This window comes from Zonotrichia albicollis, chromosome 6 (assembly GCF_047830755.1).
Source record: "Zonotrichia albicollis isolate bZonAlb1 chromosome 6, bZonAlb1.hap1, whole genome shotgun sequence".
Classification (NCBI taxonomy): Eukaryota; Metazoa; Chordata; class Aves; order Passeriformes; family Passerellidae; genus Zonotrichia; species Zonotrichia albicollis.
In genome coordinates this window covers 46,348,634-46,365,997 of record NC_133824.1, presented here as the reverse complement: position 1 = coordinate 46,365,997, position 17,364 = coordinate 46,348,634, and the positions used below count along the sequence as shown (strand labels likewise).

The 17,364-nt window shown below is 36.9% G+C and overlaps 1 protein-coding gene across 11 annotated transcripts in view; it reads left to right on the top strand.

The window, feature by feature from the left end:
* SBF2 (SET binding factor 2) overlaps positions 1-17,364 on the top strand; it is a 232,315-nt gene that overhangs the window by 200,557 nt on the left and 14,394 nt on the right. For 4 of the 11 annotated variants that reach the window (XM_074543428.1, XM_014272399.3, XM_074543427.1 and 1 more), the window contains exons 29-34: positions 672-767; positions 4,095-4,166; positions 6,651-6,835; positions 8,612-8,788; positions 11,570-11,671; positions 12,815-13,000. In XM_074543428.1, the coding sequence (XP_074399529.1) occupies positions 672-767; positions 4,095-4,166; positions 6,651-6,835; positions 8,612-8,788; positions 11,570-11,671; positions 12,815-13,000 (818 nt within the window). The remainder of the gene's footprint in view (positions 1-671; positions 768-4,094; positions 4,167-6,650; positions 6,836-8,611; positions 8,789-11,569; positions 11,672-12,814; positions 13,001-17,364) is intronic. The other 7 variants (XM_074543433.1, XM_074543432.1, XM_074543429.1 and 4 more) reach the window with 3 other exon arrangements.

The window sequence follows — 17,364 nt, the reverse complement described above, 5'->3', positions numbered from 1 at the left end:
AGGATGTAAAATCTGCTTTGTTTCATCTAAGAGGCAAAATCTGCTGTTTTGTATAATGAGGAAGTGTGAGGTTGCAAGATCAGAACAGATGACATTGTTTAGCTGCAGCAGCAATTGAGGGCATAGAGGCCTCTTTATGCTTTACATACTCATAATGGATTTCTACGAATGTGATTCCCAAATAGAGCTTTTTTTGCAGTGAAAATTAGTTCAAAATACACTATTTGAGTTATGCCTAGGTGAAGCTATGAGGAAATTAATCCATGTTTTAGTTCAGTTATTTTATGATGAAACCTAGTGAAGTTTAGGAGAGGGTAACCCCAACATGTCAGGAAGGACTGTGTGACTTGAAATTGTGTCTGTCTTGTCTCACTCAGTTGTAATTGCCCTAATACTGCCAAACAGTGGCTTTTCTTGTAAAGTAACACCATCCCAAAGTGTGTGTGCTTTGCTTCATTTATTGTAAAATATGTTGATTGCTTAGCTGTATCTAACACCTCCATACTGTTGCCAATGTACACATTTGTGTTAAAAACTAAATCTAAAGTACAAAATTGGCAAGAATCAGCTGTATTGGGTGAAAAGGGGCATTTAATCAGTCATATTAACTATTAGTCTGGTTAACACTGTAGCTTTTTTTAATCTTCTATTCTTTTTTTGGCTGACTTTAGGCACTGAAACGAGGGCTTCAAGAATGTCCACTGTGTTTAAGCAGGTAGTGCCAGGACATTTGGATGTAAATCTATCCAATAGCTTTTCTCGAGGAGGTTAGTAAGACTAGCTCAAAGTCTATTATTTGAAGTAATAAATGATGAAAACTGTTAATGAAATAAAAATAATTATACTCTTTATTGATTCGTTGCTCTGTGAAACAGCAAAACAGAAATTAGATTGGCCTCAGTCCACAATATTATCTAATTTCTGTTCAAATCCTTTGCTTATGCATTGAAATGAAGTTGGTTTCATGTTGGAATTAGTGAAAAATTAAGCACTCAGATAGGGATTATGTTTCTAAATAATTTGGGATTCATCCACATTTTTAATTTGTCTATGTATGGCCTGAAAATGCATATTTTTACATAAGAATTTTATAGACTTTAGAATCTGCAATTACAAATCATTCTAATATGTGTCTGAAGCTTTGCTGATGTGTTCCAACATTACAAATAATCTGTGAACAGTTTTACTCTAAGTAGTTAGGACTTATGTGGCCAGATGTAGTAGGTAGGGAGATAGAGTGCATTTTTTGGAAATAGTTATTCCTAGATACAGGGGCTCATCAGTGCCATTTCTACAAGAACATTTCTTTCTGTTAAGGGGATTCCATCTACTTCTACACCTTTAGTCCAATGAAGTTATGATTTTTTTTATGTGCAACATGTACATAAATTAGTGCACCAAATTTCTTAAATATAGGTTTGTTGAAATAGGGACGAATCTATTCCATAAAAGAGAGCATTTTATATTTGATTTATTTCCTTTCAGCCATGAAGGCTCCTTCGACAGCTATTTCTAAGAATCTAAATGCTGTTTTTCTTCTCTTTTGATACTTTTAGCATCTGAAATTAGTTAGGTTTACATTGATCTGCTGAGGTTCATTGCAACCTAAGTTTTCTTGTGGGATGCAAGACCTACAGCTCATATGGGGAAGGATGAAAATATTTTGTAGAGAAAAAAATCCAGAAGAGGTGGGATGGGGTTATGGAAATGAAGGAACGAATAACAGAGAGGGAGGGAGAAAGGAAAATGCTCAGTGATGTGTAGGGAAGTGATGTGAGAGTTGTAGTAGAAGGGAAGAGAGGACATGGGGATCACCAAAGACTGGGGGATTTTCGTGAATCACAGGAATTCTGTGCATTTTCATTAATCACAGTCAATGCATATTTCTTATGTAAGAGTTTTATGTTCTGTGCTCTCTGTGCTGTTCCTGTGCTGTAGCTGAATAAAGCAGGTGATGTGGCTGAGCAGGGCAGGAGGCAGTGGGGTGAATGAATGGGGCTGAGCCCAGCCTGGCTGAGCCCTGCAGCCCTGGCAGTGCTGCCAGCAGAGCTTTGCTCCTGCTCCAACCCCTTGTGCAGCCCAGGGTGCTGAGGGGCAGGGAAGGGCTGCAGATAAGCCAGGGAAAGCTCTCTGGGTGCTGGGTGGAAGCTGTCCTTTGAAGATAAAGGGGTTACCGAAATAACTGCTGCTGGTTTCTAGGATTAGAGCTCGTGCTAAGTGTGATGGGATGAGTTTGTTGCTACTCAAAGCAGAAAAAAGGAGCCTGAAGGCACAACGAGGTCACAGCCATGGTGTTTTATTGGACAGTGGAGTCCCTTGGCTGGATTTCAGCAGTAATCAGGAGGAGGGCAGGGAAGTTATCTGGTGTCTTGCTGGATCTCTGCCACACCTGCCCTGTGTGTCTGAAAGGTGTCTGCTCACAGTTCAGCAGGACACAGGAGGACTTTGCAGAACCATGAGAATGTTTGACAAGTACAGTGGGAGCCTGGGGAAGGTGAGAAGTTGACTGGGGAAGAGGGAACAGAGAAAGGGAATGTCTCCCTGCAGAGAAGTAAACACTAGGGGATTTTAGATTAGCAGACACAATTCTTCTAAAAGAAATTAAAAAATACACAGAGTATATAAAATCTCTAAATTTTTCTCAAATCCATTATCACAAAGTTCCTCATACTTGTTCTCAGCTAGATATATTTCACATGTGAAGAAGCAAGCAGCTATGGATTATTCACTGTGCAAAATACAATAGCAGTGGTTTTGTGGTTTGGATTCTGGACCACTCCTTTCTTTCCTTGTGTTTATTATCACACATACCAAGGCTCAAAAGCCAGGTTCAGCTATGATATACCAGTAGAAAATTACATTTTCTATTGTTTTGTGCCAGACAATGTATTTGTAATACATATAATTTTGAAATATAAGTTAGAATGTATGTTCCAGTGCATGAACAGTTTCTATTTTTTTAAAACAACCATTGTTCTGAACACTCATCAGTTGTTCTGAATATTTGTGTCTGTGTCAAGTGTGATTTTTTTACTTTATCTGGAACATTGTCACGAAGCATCTGCCCAAAGCTCAGTCAAGTTAGTTTTGATCTGAAATATTTGGTCAAATATTTATTTTTCATAATATATTTTCATTCTTTGACCTTTTCTTGGTTGATACTTTCATGAGAGCTGTAAGTTCACTCAAAACTTAGAGCTTTTCCTCTTCCTTCCTTTGTAAGTATAAATTGGTTCTTCAGAGCAGCACTTCTTACCTGGCATTGCTATGTCATTAAGCAGAAAAAGTGTTTTGCCACTATTGGAGAAATAGTAGGATATTTATAATTAAAAGCTTTTTAGAGAATTATTTCTGAAGTATTTCCAAAGCAGGAAACATTAACATTTTGAGTATGATTTAATAGAATATTTGTATTAAAAGGACTCAATTGTGTTGATGTGGGTTTTGAGCCAAAGATAAATGCACTGATAAGTACATAAGGCTCCCATAGAAAATGATGATTTTTGCAAGAGGAGAGAAGATCTCTTTCTGTGGTAGTTATTACATGTTTTCTAAATTCTATACTTGTACACAAGCTTTTAAAAATGTTTGTAGGTGTACAGAACTAATATCTTGCATTCTGTTTTAATTTCGAAGTACATCAAATTCTACACGTAATGTCCCTAGACTAAACCAGCTCTTTGTAACAGGCATTGATGTTGGGATTTTTAATTAAATTAACTTTCAGCTGGATAGAAACTTTCAATAAATTATTCAGTAGAATGATTTAATCATTACATTTCTTTGGTATTATAATTATGGAAAAACACATGGTGGCTTTGCAACATGTCTGAAGCTATTGCAATGACAATGGAAATGATTCCTCTTTGATAAATGGATACCTCCTTCCTATTTTATATTGGTTTTGTGGCTTGATTGATGTTTTGTCTTGTGATGCCTGAGATTTGTGCTGATAAATCATGTACTATAAAGAAATGCAGTATATCCTAGATCTTTGGAAATTAATAAGTAACCCTTTTCTTCTCTCCTGCAATGTGTTTCGCTGCAATGTGCATTCCATTCCTCCTCCTTCTGTCTTTACTGTTATCTGCCAGTGCTTGGGCACAGAGATAAATGTTTCACTCATTCCAATTCCAAATCAGCAACTAAGGAAAGAGTCAACCAAGGTACTGTATTCTGTGTCCTGAAAGCCCATTCTTTTTCTACCATCTTCTGCTGCTATGTCTTAATTCATTCTAAAGTGATACTGACAGAAAGCTTTGTTTCTGCACTAACATAAATTTTGAGGGTTTTAGCTCAGTGTTGTGGATTTGTTATGTTTTGGAGGTTTTTTGCCCATTTAAAGTATGCACAGTGACTGTGATGGAACACAGAGTGATATGCAGAAAACTTTCTGTGTGAAAATTTTAAACAGCTAAAAATCAGTTCTGGAAAAGTTTAGTATTCTTACTGCTTTAAAAAATAGCTAAGAAACACTTATCTAGTCAATGAATTTCTTTCCATAGTTATTATTACTGTTAATGAACAGGGGAAAAGGGATTACTGTCAAATCAGAAAGTCATAATAATACAGTAATACATAAGATACTGCTAACAAAAATAAAGTACTAGGCAAAAGTACAGTAGAAACATAATTGTGCCTTTTAATCACTGCTGTCCATGCTGGCAGACATGTTCATCTGCATGTATTTGTAGCCAGTTTTGTTGCTTTTGATGTGCCACAAGTGCTGATGATGAGTGCATTTTTGAAATGCTCCAAAGTGTCACTGTGTATTTTTGTATTCTTCATCTTTGGGGACAGCAGTTTGTGTTGGAAATTTTTCATACCAAATGGATGAGAACTTTCTCTTATTAAGTGTTTGCTGTGATTTCTGCATGCTAAAGTGTCTGTTATTTCACGTGTAGTAGCTGAGACATGGAATATAAGTTTGTACTAAATACCCTCCTTTACTGCTTGAGGTGTTTATAAACAAGTGGCTGGCTGTGAAGTGGGAGCTTTTGAGAGGTGTTACTGCTCAGAACTCCCTGCCAGCCACTCTCAGTTGCTGCAGTTCATCTCCTCACGTCTCAGACTAGCAGCCAGACAGGCAGACAAGCTAAGCTGTACAGACAAGTCCCTGTTGAGAGTTACTGTACAGAATTATTTTTTAATAGAAACACAATCCTGCTTCCAAAAAATAAAATAAAATTATTTTGCTTGTTGAGCTATCTCAGTGGAATTTACTGTTATCTACATCTTTTTTCTTCTGTGCAAGAAATGTTAACTATGCACATTGTTGGATTTTCCTGAAGAGGGGTGGGTGTTGGTCCTACAGTATCTAAATTTCTAGTACTATGAGGTATTTCTGGTGCCTCTTTTGGATATCTTGCTTCACAGATTTATGGACAAGAGTCTCTTCTGATAATCTGATTTACTGCATATTAGGATAAAGAATTTCACACTGCCATTTGGATGCCAAATTTAGTGCATTTTAAGGGATTTGATTTTCAAGTAGTGCTATTCATACTCTGAGAATTCAATACCTTTCACATGCCTCACATTGCATACACAAAAACAATCTCACAAAATCCTGGTTATTAACTGAGGTACAAGAAACAGAAAACTATTTACTGCTTGTCTTTTCTTCTAGCACTAAACAGGCCTTGGCAATCTGATTTTAAAAATCGGATTAAAAATCGCTACTTTCTTATGTTAAAGTCACCAAAACTTCCTCAAGCATGATGAGATGAGAGCATGGCTGTGTGCTGTAGAATTTCCTGCCCCTGCAGCAGCCAGGTGTACATTGTGCAGACTCATAGTGCTGCTGGGGTGTTGGGGTGATGCCATTCTGTAGGAAAATGCAATGATTGGCATCTGACTCCATTGATCCAGAATGCTGAACAATTGCTTTATTAAAATAGATTATATTACATTATACGATATTAAAGAGACACATACTATACTATACTATACTATACTATACTATACTATACTATACTATACTATACTATACTAAATTACACACTAAAGAAAAATCTGTGACTGTCTTGAGACAGCCAGGACACAGCTTTGACCCAATAGGCCAATTAATATAAACCATCACCAGGAACACCCTTCAGGTAAACAATCTTTCTAACACATTCTGCATGTGAAAAAACAACAGGAACAACCAGCAGAGATGAGAATTGGTTTTTCTTCTTCTCTCTGTGCTTTTCCAGGAAAAAGCCCTGAGAGAGCGTATTCTGTCTCTCTGTTCAGAGGATGTGAAAGCCACACCATCCAAGGATTGCTCCTTGCATATCCCACTGCACTTCATGTTGTTGCCAGCTTTGGGATTTCTGCACTTTGCTGATTTCTGTCCCTCCCCCTCCAGAAATTTCAGTTCCATGCACTTACATGGACATTGCTATTTGCAAATTGTGGTTTATCACTGTGCCACTGAGATCACAGCAACTCTTTATAGTAGACAGCAGAGTTAGATGAGGTCTGAGGTTCAGCCATGCAGTAGGATGGTTTTGACAATTTCTGTTACAAATCTATTTCTTTCCAGTACATGCTCTTAATTATGTCCTGTGAGGGATGCATGTGACACATTTAAGCATCTTTTAAGTAAATATGATCTCCAGTGCTTCACACAAAATGTTTTTTAAATATTCTTCATCCTTATGAAGGTGTATGGGCGAGTCTTCGTTCGAGCAACCGATTTATCAACACTCAGACTCCATTCATTGATGTTGGTGCAAGGCTTGCAGGGAAGGACAACCCCCCTCCCTACAGCAGCAGCTCCTTTCTGCAAAGTCAGCTGCTGAGAAGACAAGCAGCCCTCTATATATTTGGAGAAAAATCTCAGTTACGGGTAATGACAGTTGAATTTTTTTCATGTTTAATATAGTTTTTATTTGGTTGAGTTTAATTATTCTCATGTTGTTACAAACAGTAAATGGTATTCAAGATAACATGGAAATCTGTTATGAAGGAAACAAAATGTTGTTAGCTGGGGAAGCCATTAAAAGAGAAGGAAACCTTCATATTGTGGGTAGCACTGAACTCACACAAAGCAAAATTGATGAGAATTGGCCAACCCAGAAGTCCTGATTTGATTGAATAAAGAGGACTGTGATGTCCACTGTTTTGTACATATTATTTGATAGATTTTAATGTTTTAGATGGAATTGTTTGAAAAACAGGTATCCTCTAATTCTTAATAGTTTTACTTGTTTTCTGAAAATGTTTTCTGATTTTTTTTAAATCTCTTAAGAAACCAATTTTTTTCTACTTTCTTACTCAAAATGTGAACATACATAAAATATTAACATATTTTTTAAAATACAGAGGGTCCAAAACTCATTACTGGTAGTAGGAAAACACATCACTATCCATTTTTTTCTGAAATTATGTTCTATCAGGAGGTGGAGGAGACATTCTGTACCAGAATAATGCATCAATTACATAGAGTTAAATTACTGTATTCCACTAATAATGACTGTTTCTATTTGTTTGATTTATTAATGAATGATAAGTGAAGGGTTCAGTCATGCATCTACAGCTGTGTGGCAGAAACTACTGCTTTATTCTGCTAAATATCACATGAAATAAATTGATAAGGCAAACAGAAACATACAACATTTTAAAGAAATGGTGCTACATTCCTCATTTGCTTTTGTCATGCATTATTACCACTTGCCATTGTTGAGTTATTGAATTTATTTTTGAACCATGCAAAGCATAAACAGAATTAAAACCAGGCTTTCACTTTCCTGCATTTTCAATTGGCATTCTATGAAGGAGCTTAATGAAGATTATTTGCAGGCCAAGTTTAATTCAATGAAAGCAATTTCTGAAGAAAACTCCAAAAGATTGGCATGAACATCTTCAGTGATGTTTCATACATGAGAATTGTTTTTCCTAGTAATGTTATCCATATTAACCTTTTCATCATAATCCATTGGGGTTTGGTGGAGGTTTTTTTCAGTCAGCTAACTTGGTCTCTTAATTCAGTCATCCTCTCTTATTGCTGAATGCAGTAAGTTAAATAAAACGTGAGGAATTCTGCTAGGAAAGCCATCCAGCTGCTGCTCTGTGCTGAGCAAGGTACTCAGCCAAACAACTCCCTCAATGCCCAGCGATGGTTTAGATGACTCAGCTGCTTTGCACTTATGGGGCTTCTTTTTGGGTGTGGGGGTTACTTTTTCCTGCTTTATTGAACTCCCAAAATGTGTCCTGCACTCTTCATATGTCATCCATACAGATATTTTATTTTTTATTTGTTTATTGTTGATTAGCTGTAAAAATGTTAAAGTACACTATGTTGTGGATAAGGAACTGAACAGATTGTCACTGGAGTTTGGTTTTTCACCACTATTACTGCTAGAATAATTACTATTGAAAATAATGACTGCTGTGCAGTACATTCTGCTGCTATGGTTATAGTTGGGTGCTTTATTGTGGTACATTTTGCAAGGATTTTTATTATATTTTTCATTATCCTGGGCAGGTGTTTAAGTACATCGATTTTTCATGAGGAATTAATTACTTGGCAATAAAGCAGGCAAGACTTTAGGATTTAAGGAGACTGTCAGTGAAAAATATGCTTCCCTTTTAAATTACATCTGCTGTTGTCCTTTTCATACAGGGGTTCAAACTAGATTTTGCTTTGAATTGTGAATTTGTTCCTGTTGAATTCAGTGACATCCGGCAGACGAAGGCGAGCTTTAAAAAGCTGATGAGAGCTTGTGTTCCCAGCACAATTCCTACTGACTCTGAGGCAACATTCCTCAAAGCTCTTGGGGAGTCAGAGTGGTTCCCACAGGTAATTCATCTGACAGGTACTTCTGATAATCTATATGCGGTGCTGCTCACACAAAATAAATTCCGGCTGTTGTGACAGAGGACTATTGTGTTCTAACCAGCTGTTCTTTGCTCATTATAAGATCTTTGCATGCTCCCTATTCTGGCATTACACAGGCATTACTGTTATTTTAATGCCATCATAATATTTACAAATATTATGGCATTTTTGTAACAAAATTTATGTTTTATAACATGGAACACACACACAAGGAGAGGTGACTGGGTTTTCTATCTATATAAATTCATGGGCTTGGTTTTAAACTATTTTTTCTTATTTCATATTTTTAAAAATTAAAAAAGAAAGTGTGGGATAATAAATGAGCTTTTTGATTTTAAAACCAATATTTGACTCTTCCTATGTGTTCCCACCCTGGATTTTGATATGCACAAGTTAAAAAGCAAGCAAACCTCTATTGTGGGATATGGGGAAGAGAGGATTCTATGTGTGTTAGTTTCTTCTCTCTGAATCTGTACCTTTATTTCCCTATCTCATATTCCTTTACATAAATATTAGCCTAACAAAGGCAAGACTGGAGCAAACTTTTCAAGACTGAAATTAAGAAGGATGTGGAAAGCCAGCTCTTTGTAAATCTAAAACCACTTTAATTACAGTGAATGGTTTTTAACAGCTGCTTGTTATGTTTGGAAACCCCTGCAGAATACACTTTTCTCAAATGCAGTTAATCACAGAAAGCAGCATAGAATTATGCTGATTTCTTAAGGAGGAAATACTTGTGAGGAACTTGTCAGATATCACAGATCAGGAAATGCTCTCCTGGTTGGAATGTGCTGCAAGGAGGACTCAGCCTCTTCCAGGGCTGAGAGCAGGAGCTGCTCCTGGCTGGGGCTGCCCACCAAGGTTTGCAGCAAGGGGAGAAGCTGGGACAGCATGAAAAAGACCTGACTTCCTCCGCCTGTGAACATTTTCCATCACAGAGTGGCTAAGCGAGTTCATAAGTGTAGATAAATTAATCTAATGTAATTTCATCATTGAATTAATGAAATAAACTTGTTCCCTGCAGCAGCCCAGGGATGGAGGGCAGATAACGCTACAGTTCTCTCTTTTGGCATATTTCAGGGGATCATTCCTTGCTTTGGCTGCATCACTCTGCTGAAGGCTAGGACATCTTGTCACACACTGGCTTTGTTATATTTAAAACACATTTCTGTGGTTTAAATCATGTCATATCTGACTTATGTGATAAAGCTAATTTATGACTGATAAAGTTAATTTATGACTGATTTGGTACATTTTCTGCTATTTCCATGAAAGAACATAGATCTGTCATCTCAGAAATGTTTTCATTGTGTTATGCTTTCCTCTTCTGGGCAATAGAAGTTTAAAATTACATATTTTAACACTGTATGGACTATTTCTTTATAAGAATGTGAATGCATAGGGGAAAATTGAACACTGCCCTGTTTTATGAGCACAAATTATAAAAATAGTGGTTTGCATTGTTAACAATGAATCTGTAAAACCAGATTGCATATCAGTTTCCTTGTTAAAGATGGGAAGAAACAGCCTCTCTTCTGTTCTACTGCCTAAGAAAACATAGAAGAATAAACAAGCTTGGTCTTAAAAGTGGTTCTCTTTTCAGTCTTTTCTTATGAAAATTGCAGGAAAATGAGTCTGTTTGGGTTGGGGTTTTTCTCTGAGTAATGGCTATGTGAATGCTCAGAGGAGTCAAGGTTTTTCTATCACAATTTCCATAGCAATATTCCTCAGATTTTTAAGAGGAAGAAAGCAGACTGCCATGAATAAGGATGAATTTTCTAGGTTTAAACTGTTTCTCTTTCTTCCTCTTGTTTTCTTCAATTTAATTTTCTTCTCACTTTCCTGTGCCTTTTGTACTTCTTGAACTTTCTTTTTTTCCTTTCATAAATGATCTTAGATGTTTCTTACCATCTTTTGTTTGTTTTCCTGTACTGTTTTCTTCCTTCTTTCAGACTTTCATCTTTCCCATTGCTTCTGTTGGTTGGATTATATTCAGTGCTGCACAAAGAACAGTTTCACTCTGCTGTAAAAAACTGAATTCTTTATGTATTACCTATTATGTTGTTTACCAAGAGTGCTGTTATAGTATACAAAAATGGTAAAATCATCATATAGATTTTTCTTTTTAGTAATAATGATGTGAAGTCTCATAGTGAGATAAAATTGCCCAGATTCACCTGAACTTCTTTAACATGCTTATTTTAGCATCACTGTGTCATGAATGTTAAAGTGCAAATCATTAAAGTGTCCACTTTATATATATTTTAGCCTATCTGCCCAACTATCTAAACTGTTTCTCTGTTGTTGGTATTATTGTTCAGTTCATTAATTTCCAGCTTCTATGAGACTGAGTATTAGTAATATTGTAAATATCCTGCATGGATTCTCCCATCATATGGAATCTTAACATTTCACAGGAAATTATTTTAGTGTTAAGCCTAGGATGGAATTTCTCTCCAGTAAATCTGTCAACTGTGTTGTTTCCATTTTCCTTTTTTTGACAGCTAGTTTATTACAGTACTCATTGGCTTTAAGTTCCTATCTTCAAAACTTCCCTTACTTTTATTGTAGTTCAGATGGAAATCCTTAGACTGTTGCATTTTATTGTTGCCTAATCAGCTGCATCAATGTATTTCTCTGTGCTATATGTGGATCCAGGAATGCATTTTTAAATATGCAAATATTCTGTTTATTATCTAAAGTTTTATCTAGAGTGTGTTATTCATTCATTATATTTTATAGCTTCACAGAATAATGCAACTGGGTGTGATCATCTCTGAGCTCCTGGAAAATGGTTCTTCTGTTATGGTTTGTTTGGAAGATGGCTGGGATATTACTGCTCAAGTAAGCTGCTATAAAAACCTTGAAATAGTTCAATATTAAGGAAAAACACCAGGCAATACTGTTTTACACAAGTGAGAGAGAATTTGGTGTGACATGAATAAATTTGTGTTGTGGCAGCAGAGAAGAAACCAGAATGCATGAATCCTTGCATTCATGTGCAATTTATTTCATGACATGGTTCCTTAAAATGAGTTCATTCCAAAGGTCCTGATGGTCTTCACAGTTCTAAGGCTTAGATGTAAAATCTGCATTCCTGCACCTGACCATGTGTAAGAATGAAAGCTAGAAGTTACCACAACTGTTCATTTATCATTTTAAACACAGGAGAAATTTATTCTCTTCCATTCAATTTCCATAAGTAATGTTAGGAGACCACACAGGGAGAAAACTGAATTTGTGCCCAAGTGCCTCTAACACCTGCTGCAAGGGCAGATCATCCCAAACTGTAAATTATGTGAATCAAGATCTGCTGCTTGATTTAATAGATACATTGTGTCCATGCTGCTGCTTCATCATTCAGAAGAAAAACACAGATATCCATCATTCTAGTTAATAAAATCTTCATGTGCACCCAGCATCATAATACCAGGTAAACAAGCACACACAAGAGTTTGACCATAATTATTGGATTCATTGCCAAACAATGAAGTGTAGAGTGGGGAGATACATGCCCGGAAGTGCAAGAAGGCTCTGCTGCATTTTAAAATCTCCTGAGATGCTGTGTATAAAAACAGACTTCAGTTGGCTGGGACAAAAACTCTAAAGTCAACCTCAGGACCAATGCTTTTATGCTTTTTCTGCTGAGGTAGTAGATACTATCTTTTAAATGTTTATTATGAAAGGGTTTTTATTTCAAACATAATTTAAATGTAGTAAGCATTGTAACCACCTCCCAAGTCTGTAGGTGCTAAGGTTTTACTTCTACAGATACCATAAATTCTCAGTGCAATTGAAGCTTTTTCATGTGGAATATTTGGTTTGTTTCATAAAAATGTGTGTGATAAAATACTTGTAATTGAGTTTATACAAAAGCTTTTGTTTTCTTGAACAATGAACAGCTTACTGAATGCTTGCATTCATTTGCTAAAGGTTTCCCCTGATTTCTGTCAGTGGTAACACAGAATATCCTGTGCTGTGGTGCAGGTGGTGTCTCTGGTGCAGTTGCTCAGTGACCCCTTCTACAGGACCCTGGAAGGATTCCGGATGCTGGTGGAGAAGGAGTGGCTCTCCTTTGGCCATAAATTCAGCCAGCGCAGCAATCTCACCCTCAACTGCCAGGGGAGTGGATTTGCTCCTGTTTTCTTACAGTTCTTAGACTGTGTGCATCAGGTGAGCCAATTTCTAACTTCCATTTGCAAGAAGGTTTCATGAAGAAATGTGTCTGTTCCAGTATTTCAGATGTTATGGGTACAGGTTTGGGAGAAGATTAGTAACATCATTCCCTAGGAGTTAATAAAGTGGATGGATTTCACCCCAAGAAGAGATGGAATGGTTGTCTAGAGGGCAAATAACACTGGAGGTTCTATCTGTTGGCATACATAGAGGAGACTGACCCAAAGCAGACTCAGGGGGATGGTTGGTGGTACTTCTCTATTAAGGTTGTTTATGTAGAGGCTCCAATTAGAAGTATTGCAATTTTTAAGCTATGAGTGGCTTTTAGAGTCCTTTATTCAGAAAGAAGAAAGGACTGATTTCTAGGACCTGGACTAGACAGTTTTTAATTTTTTGTGCCGGATGATGAGCCTTCAAGAGGCCTTGTACTGCCTCAGTTCTGGGAACAATGACAACTATAAACCAGGGGTTCTGGGAGGTTCTGATTTTTATCTCTAATACATGTTCAGAAGAAGATGAACACCAACAATTGTGTTGTGTAGGAAGAAATTAGATTAAGAAGATTATATTCATTTTGGATTAATTTTGAAGTCTGTCCCTTTCTCCATCTCAAGCCACTAAATGTAAATTCTTTCAGAAATTCTGTGTGCAAATATAAGAGAGGTTCTTGCATAGTTCCTCTTGTACATGTGACCTTCTTTTTCACTCCTCTATTTTTTCTCACTGAAAAAGCTGAAAGTTTCCTTGACATTATTAACCTGTGTTAAAATGTATGGATGACTGTGTATCACAGAAAATTAACTGTTAAGGCACCAGCCTTTTCACTGGGAACACACATTCATAGTGAATACTTGCATGAAAGAAGAGTCTTTGAGTAATCCTACTCTGCTACCTGAAGAAAACTCCACAGATTAAATAATTTGCTGAACCAATGGAAAACAATCTTCAGATATATCTATGTGAGATTGATAATGAATGAGCTTAGAAGAAGAGGAGTGAAAAACATGTTATGGAAAAAATCCCCAGCTTTGTTTGTGTCCCAGTGATAAACACAAACAGCCATCATTATTGCTGTCTCAGGAGTTAATAAATCATATTCTTGGAATTTGCATTGATTGCTACAGCACTGCCCTTATGAAAACCTTAGAAATATTTGTCACATCTTCTGTTTCATCCATTTTCCAGTGATTGTAATCATAAGATTGTTTTTTATTTGAAGTTGGGAGATGTCTCTAAGGAGAATCAGTACTGCATTTTTTGTTCAAATAATTTAAGCTGTCCAAATGTCACACCTTTTCTTACAATAGGCTTAGGGTTATTGCTCCTTTTCTGCAGTAAGAAAAAACCCATATTCTTGGTTGCAATGGCTACAGCAGGACAAAACTGCCGTGTGCTCTAATACTGAAACTCATCTGCCTGATGGTTCATTCAGTTCTGTAAATCAATAATATGTCTTGGTCATGGTGCTGTGTTCTCTCTGCTGTCAGGTGTCTTTTCTAAGCTTGAATTGGCTGATTGGATAACACCATCCATTGGTAGAATGGCGCAAACCTACCTCTGATTTTAAGCAGTAGTGTAAATTTGGAGCTGGAATCCTCCCAGCATCTCCCCTTACCATTTTTTAATGCTGTTCTGGTGCATATGCACTACATTTTTTTGGGAAGAGCTTGAACTTGCACCAATGATTTGTCACTTAGCTTAAAACCATTGGGGTAATCAATGTAAAGTGGAGTCATCCACTCAGCTGGACTAAATGCAGTCCAGGTAAAACACAGATGTGTGGTATGGCTGCAGGGACATCAACAGCAGGTCCTTCAGTCTCTTTGTCTACTCTAGGTTCCTTCTGATTTCTTGCTAATGTAGACATAGCCCACAACCTGTTTCTGCCCCTGGAAACACTTTGCTTCAGTTTTACTATAATAAATCTTAGAAAGTTGTCATTACAAGGAAATTATCCTCACATGCCCATGCAGTATTTCCTTCTCAAGTGATTCAGAGATGACACAGGTTTTGGAAGCAAATGGGTTATCCAGAAGAAAGTTAAAAATTAAATTCAAGGATTTGGATTTATTGTCATGAAATAGAATGAACCATGTTCTCTTCATGGTTTTTCTTTAAGATTTGTTTAACAAAATCTGCAGTTCTAAGGACATGGAATAGTGGATTACAGTCATCCCACCTTTAAAAGTTGGAATGAAATGCAAAGTGGGACAAATCCCTGCTGCTCACAACTGTCAGGTGCAGTATTGCCTCAGGCTACACACATGTGAATGTGTCAAGGAAATACAGGAACATGACCTTTGTAATTCACCTCAGGGAGCAGCTTCAGTGCCTGCCACTTGTTGGAATCAAAATGCAAGGAACTCTCAGAATTTTGAGCCTGGAAGCCAAAGCTTGGAATTAAATACAGGATTTGGTCTGAGACCTTGGAAAAGGCTTCCAAACTTAGGGGCTAGAATGTGGATTTATAGTTTAAAGCAGAGACACATTAAGTAAAGGAAAGTTTAGAGTTTTAGAGTTTAAGATAGAGAAAAAAATAAAATATTTAATTTGTTTAGTGAATCATAACATGATTGGCTAAGAAAGTTTACACTGTAGCATGGGTCCATAAGATGAAATATTTAAGGATTGGGTCAAAACCATAAATATCCTTGTTGGCAGTGTTTTATTGGTCAATAACTCCTTAAAAGGCCTTGTAACTAAGGGTCTTGTGACCTTCTGAACCATGCAGTGAAGATGTGAGCTGAATTCACCCTTCCTGACTATGTAGAAGATAAGAAAAATAAATCCCATCACCAAAAACAAATCAGAGGTCCCATCTCAAATTCCTTCCAAAATTCCCCCAAGTGAATTATCACAGTCAGTCAGCAGGTATCTGCCTCTGTCTTAGGAAATACACAGGTTATTAGCAGATTCATTTTCCAGAGAGAAGAGCATTTTGTGTTTGTGGGTTTGAGCTGTGTGCCCTGGGTGCAGCTGTGCCAGCAGGACTGGTGCCTCCTGCTGCCCACCAGGAGCTGTTCACTGCTGCTCTGGAGGAGAGAGCACCTCCAGTCCCTCAGCCCAGGCCTTCTTGGCAGCTCCCAGCCAAAATGTTGGGAAAAATTTGGTAGAAAAGACCATTAAAAGCAGTTCAGCTTGTCTATCTGAAGGAGACATAACTCCTTATGAGGAAAGATAAGGCTATGAAGGAGTTATAATTATTTTGCCCAGTGTTATCTTCATCCAAGACAGGGCATGGGAAGCACAATCAGTCCAATATTGATAATAGACTTTTCTGTAAGCTAAATGACCTACAGTCCCATGGAGAATGCAACTCTGAGTAATTTTTCTAGAACTAGAGTTAGATTATCCTTCTAATGATAACTCTTCTAACTCAATACTATGAGTTACCAAATTCTAACAGTGTGGTTGTAATTTCTAGGAAAATTGATTTTGAAGTCAAATAATTGGTTGAAATTTCATATGAATTCATCATAAAAAGTAATTTTTATCAACATCCATACCTGAAAATTTTTGTGAATTTTCATTGGTTTCTGTGCAAATTGTTACACAACTACAGAATCCAATTAGACTGCAACTTGACCCAGAAGTGGGTCAGTTTTTTATTATGATCAGTTTTTTAAAATTACCCATTAACTGGAAGCAAACATTTGGTCCTTTCAAAGTACTTTTACGCTTTACAATCCATATGCTAGGTGTAGTAAGAAAATTACCACAGAGCCAGTACATGCATTAAATATCAGGGGTTAAACTAAAGATCCAGAGAAAACAAATGAAGCAGTGATTCCTAAATTAGAACTGCATCATCTTATAAAAAGTCATTGTTTATGCCAATATCTCCAGGTGTCAGCTGAATTATTAATGCAAAACCAGTCTTTCACAATAGCAGCATCTGGCAGATGCTTTCCCTGCTTCTAAGGAGACAGAGTTTATGCAAGTGATGTCAGTGAGGAAGCTTCTCTTATTTTTCTTCTGAATCTGTTTGGTAATTTATTAACCTTAATTAAAACAGGATGATTTTCTAGAGCTGACATCTTTTAAGGCCAGTGAGGAGCTGTGTCCCAGCACCTTGTGTAAGAGGAGGTGAGTGCTGCTCCCATGGGAGGTGTGCTCAGGCATTCCAGGGTTTGCAGGAAAACCCCATAGCCATCACCAGCACAGGACTTTGGAGTGCTGTATTCCTCATTCATGCTAAGGAAAAAAATATTTAAAAAATCAAAAATCTATTAGAAAACTAAGGAAAGCTGGAAAGCTGGTAATAATCTATAAGATTATTAAATACATTTAGGAGTTACTTCAGTGGGACCATGGTAATTTTAAAAACAACTCCAGAATGCTGAGTTTCTATAATCATAATA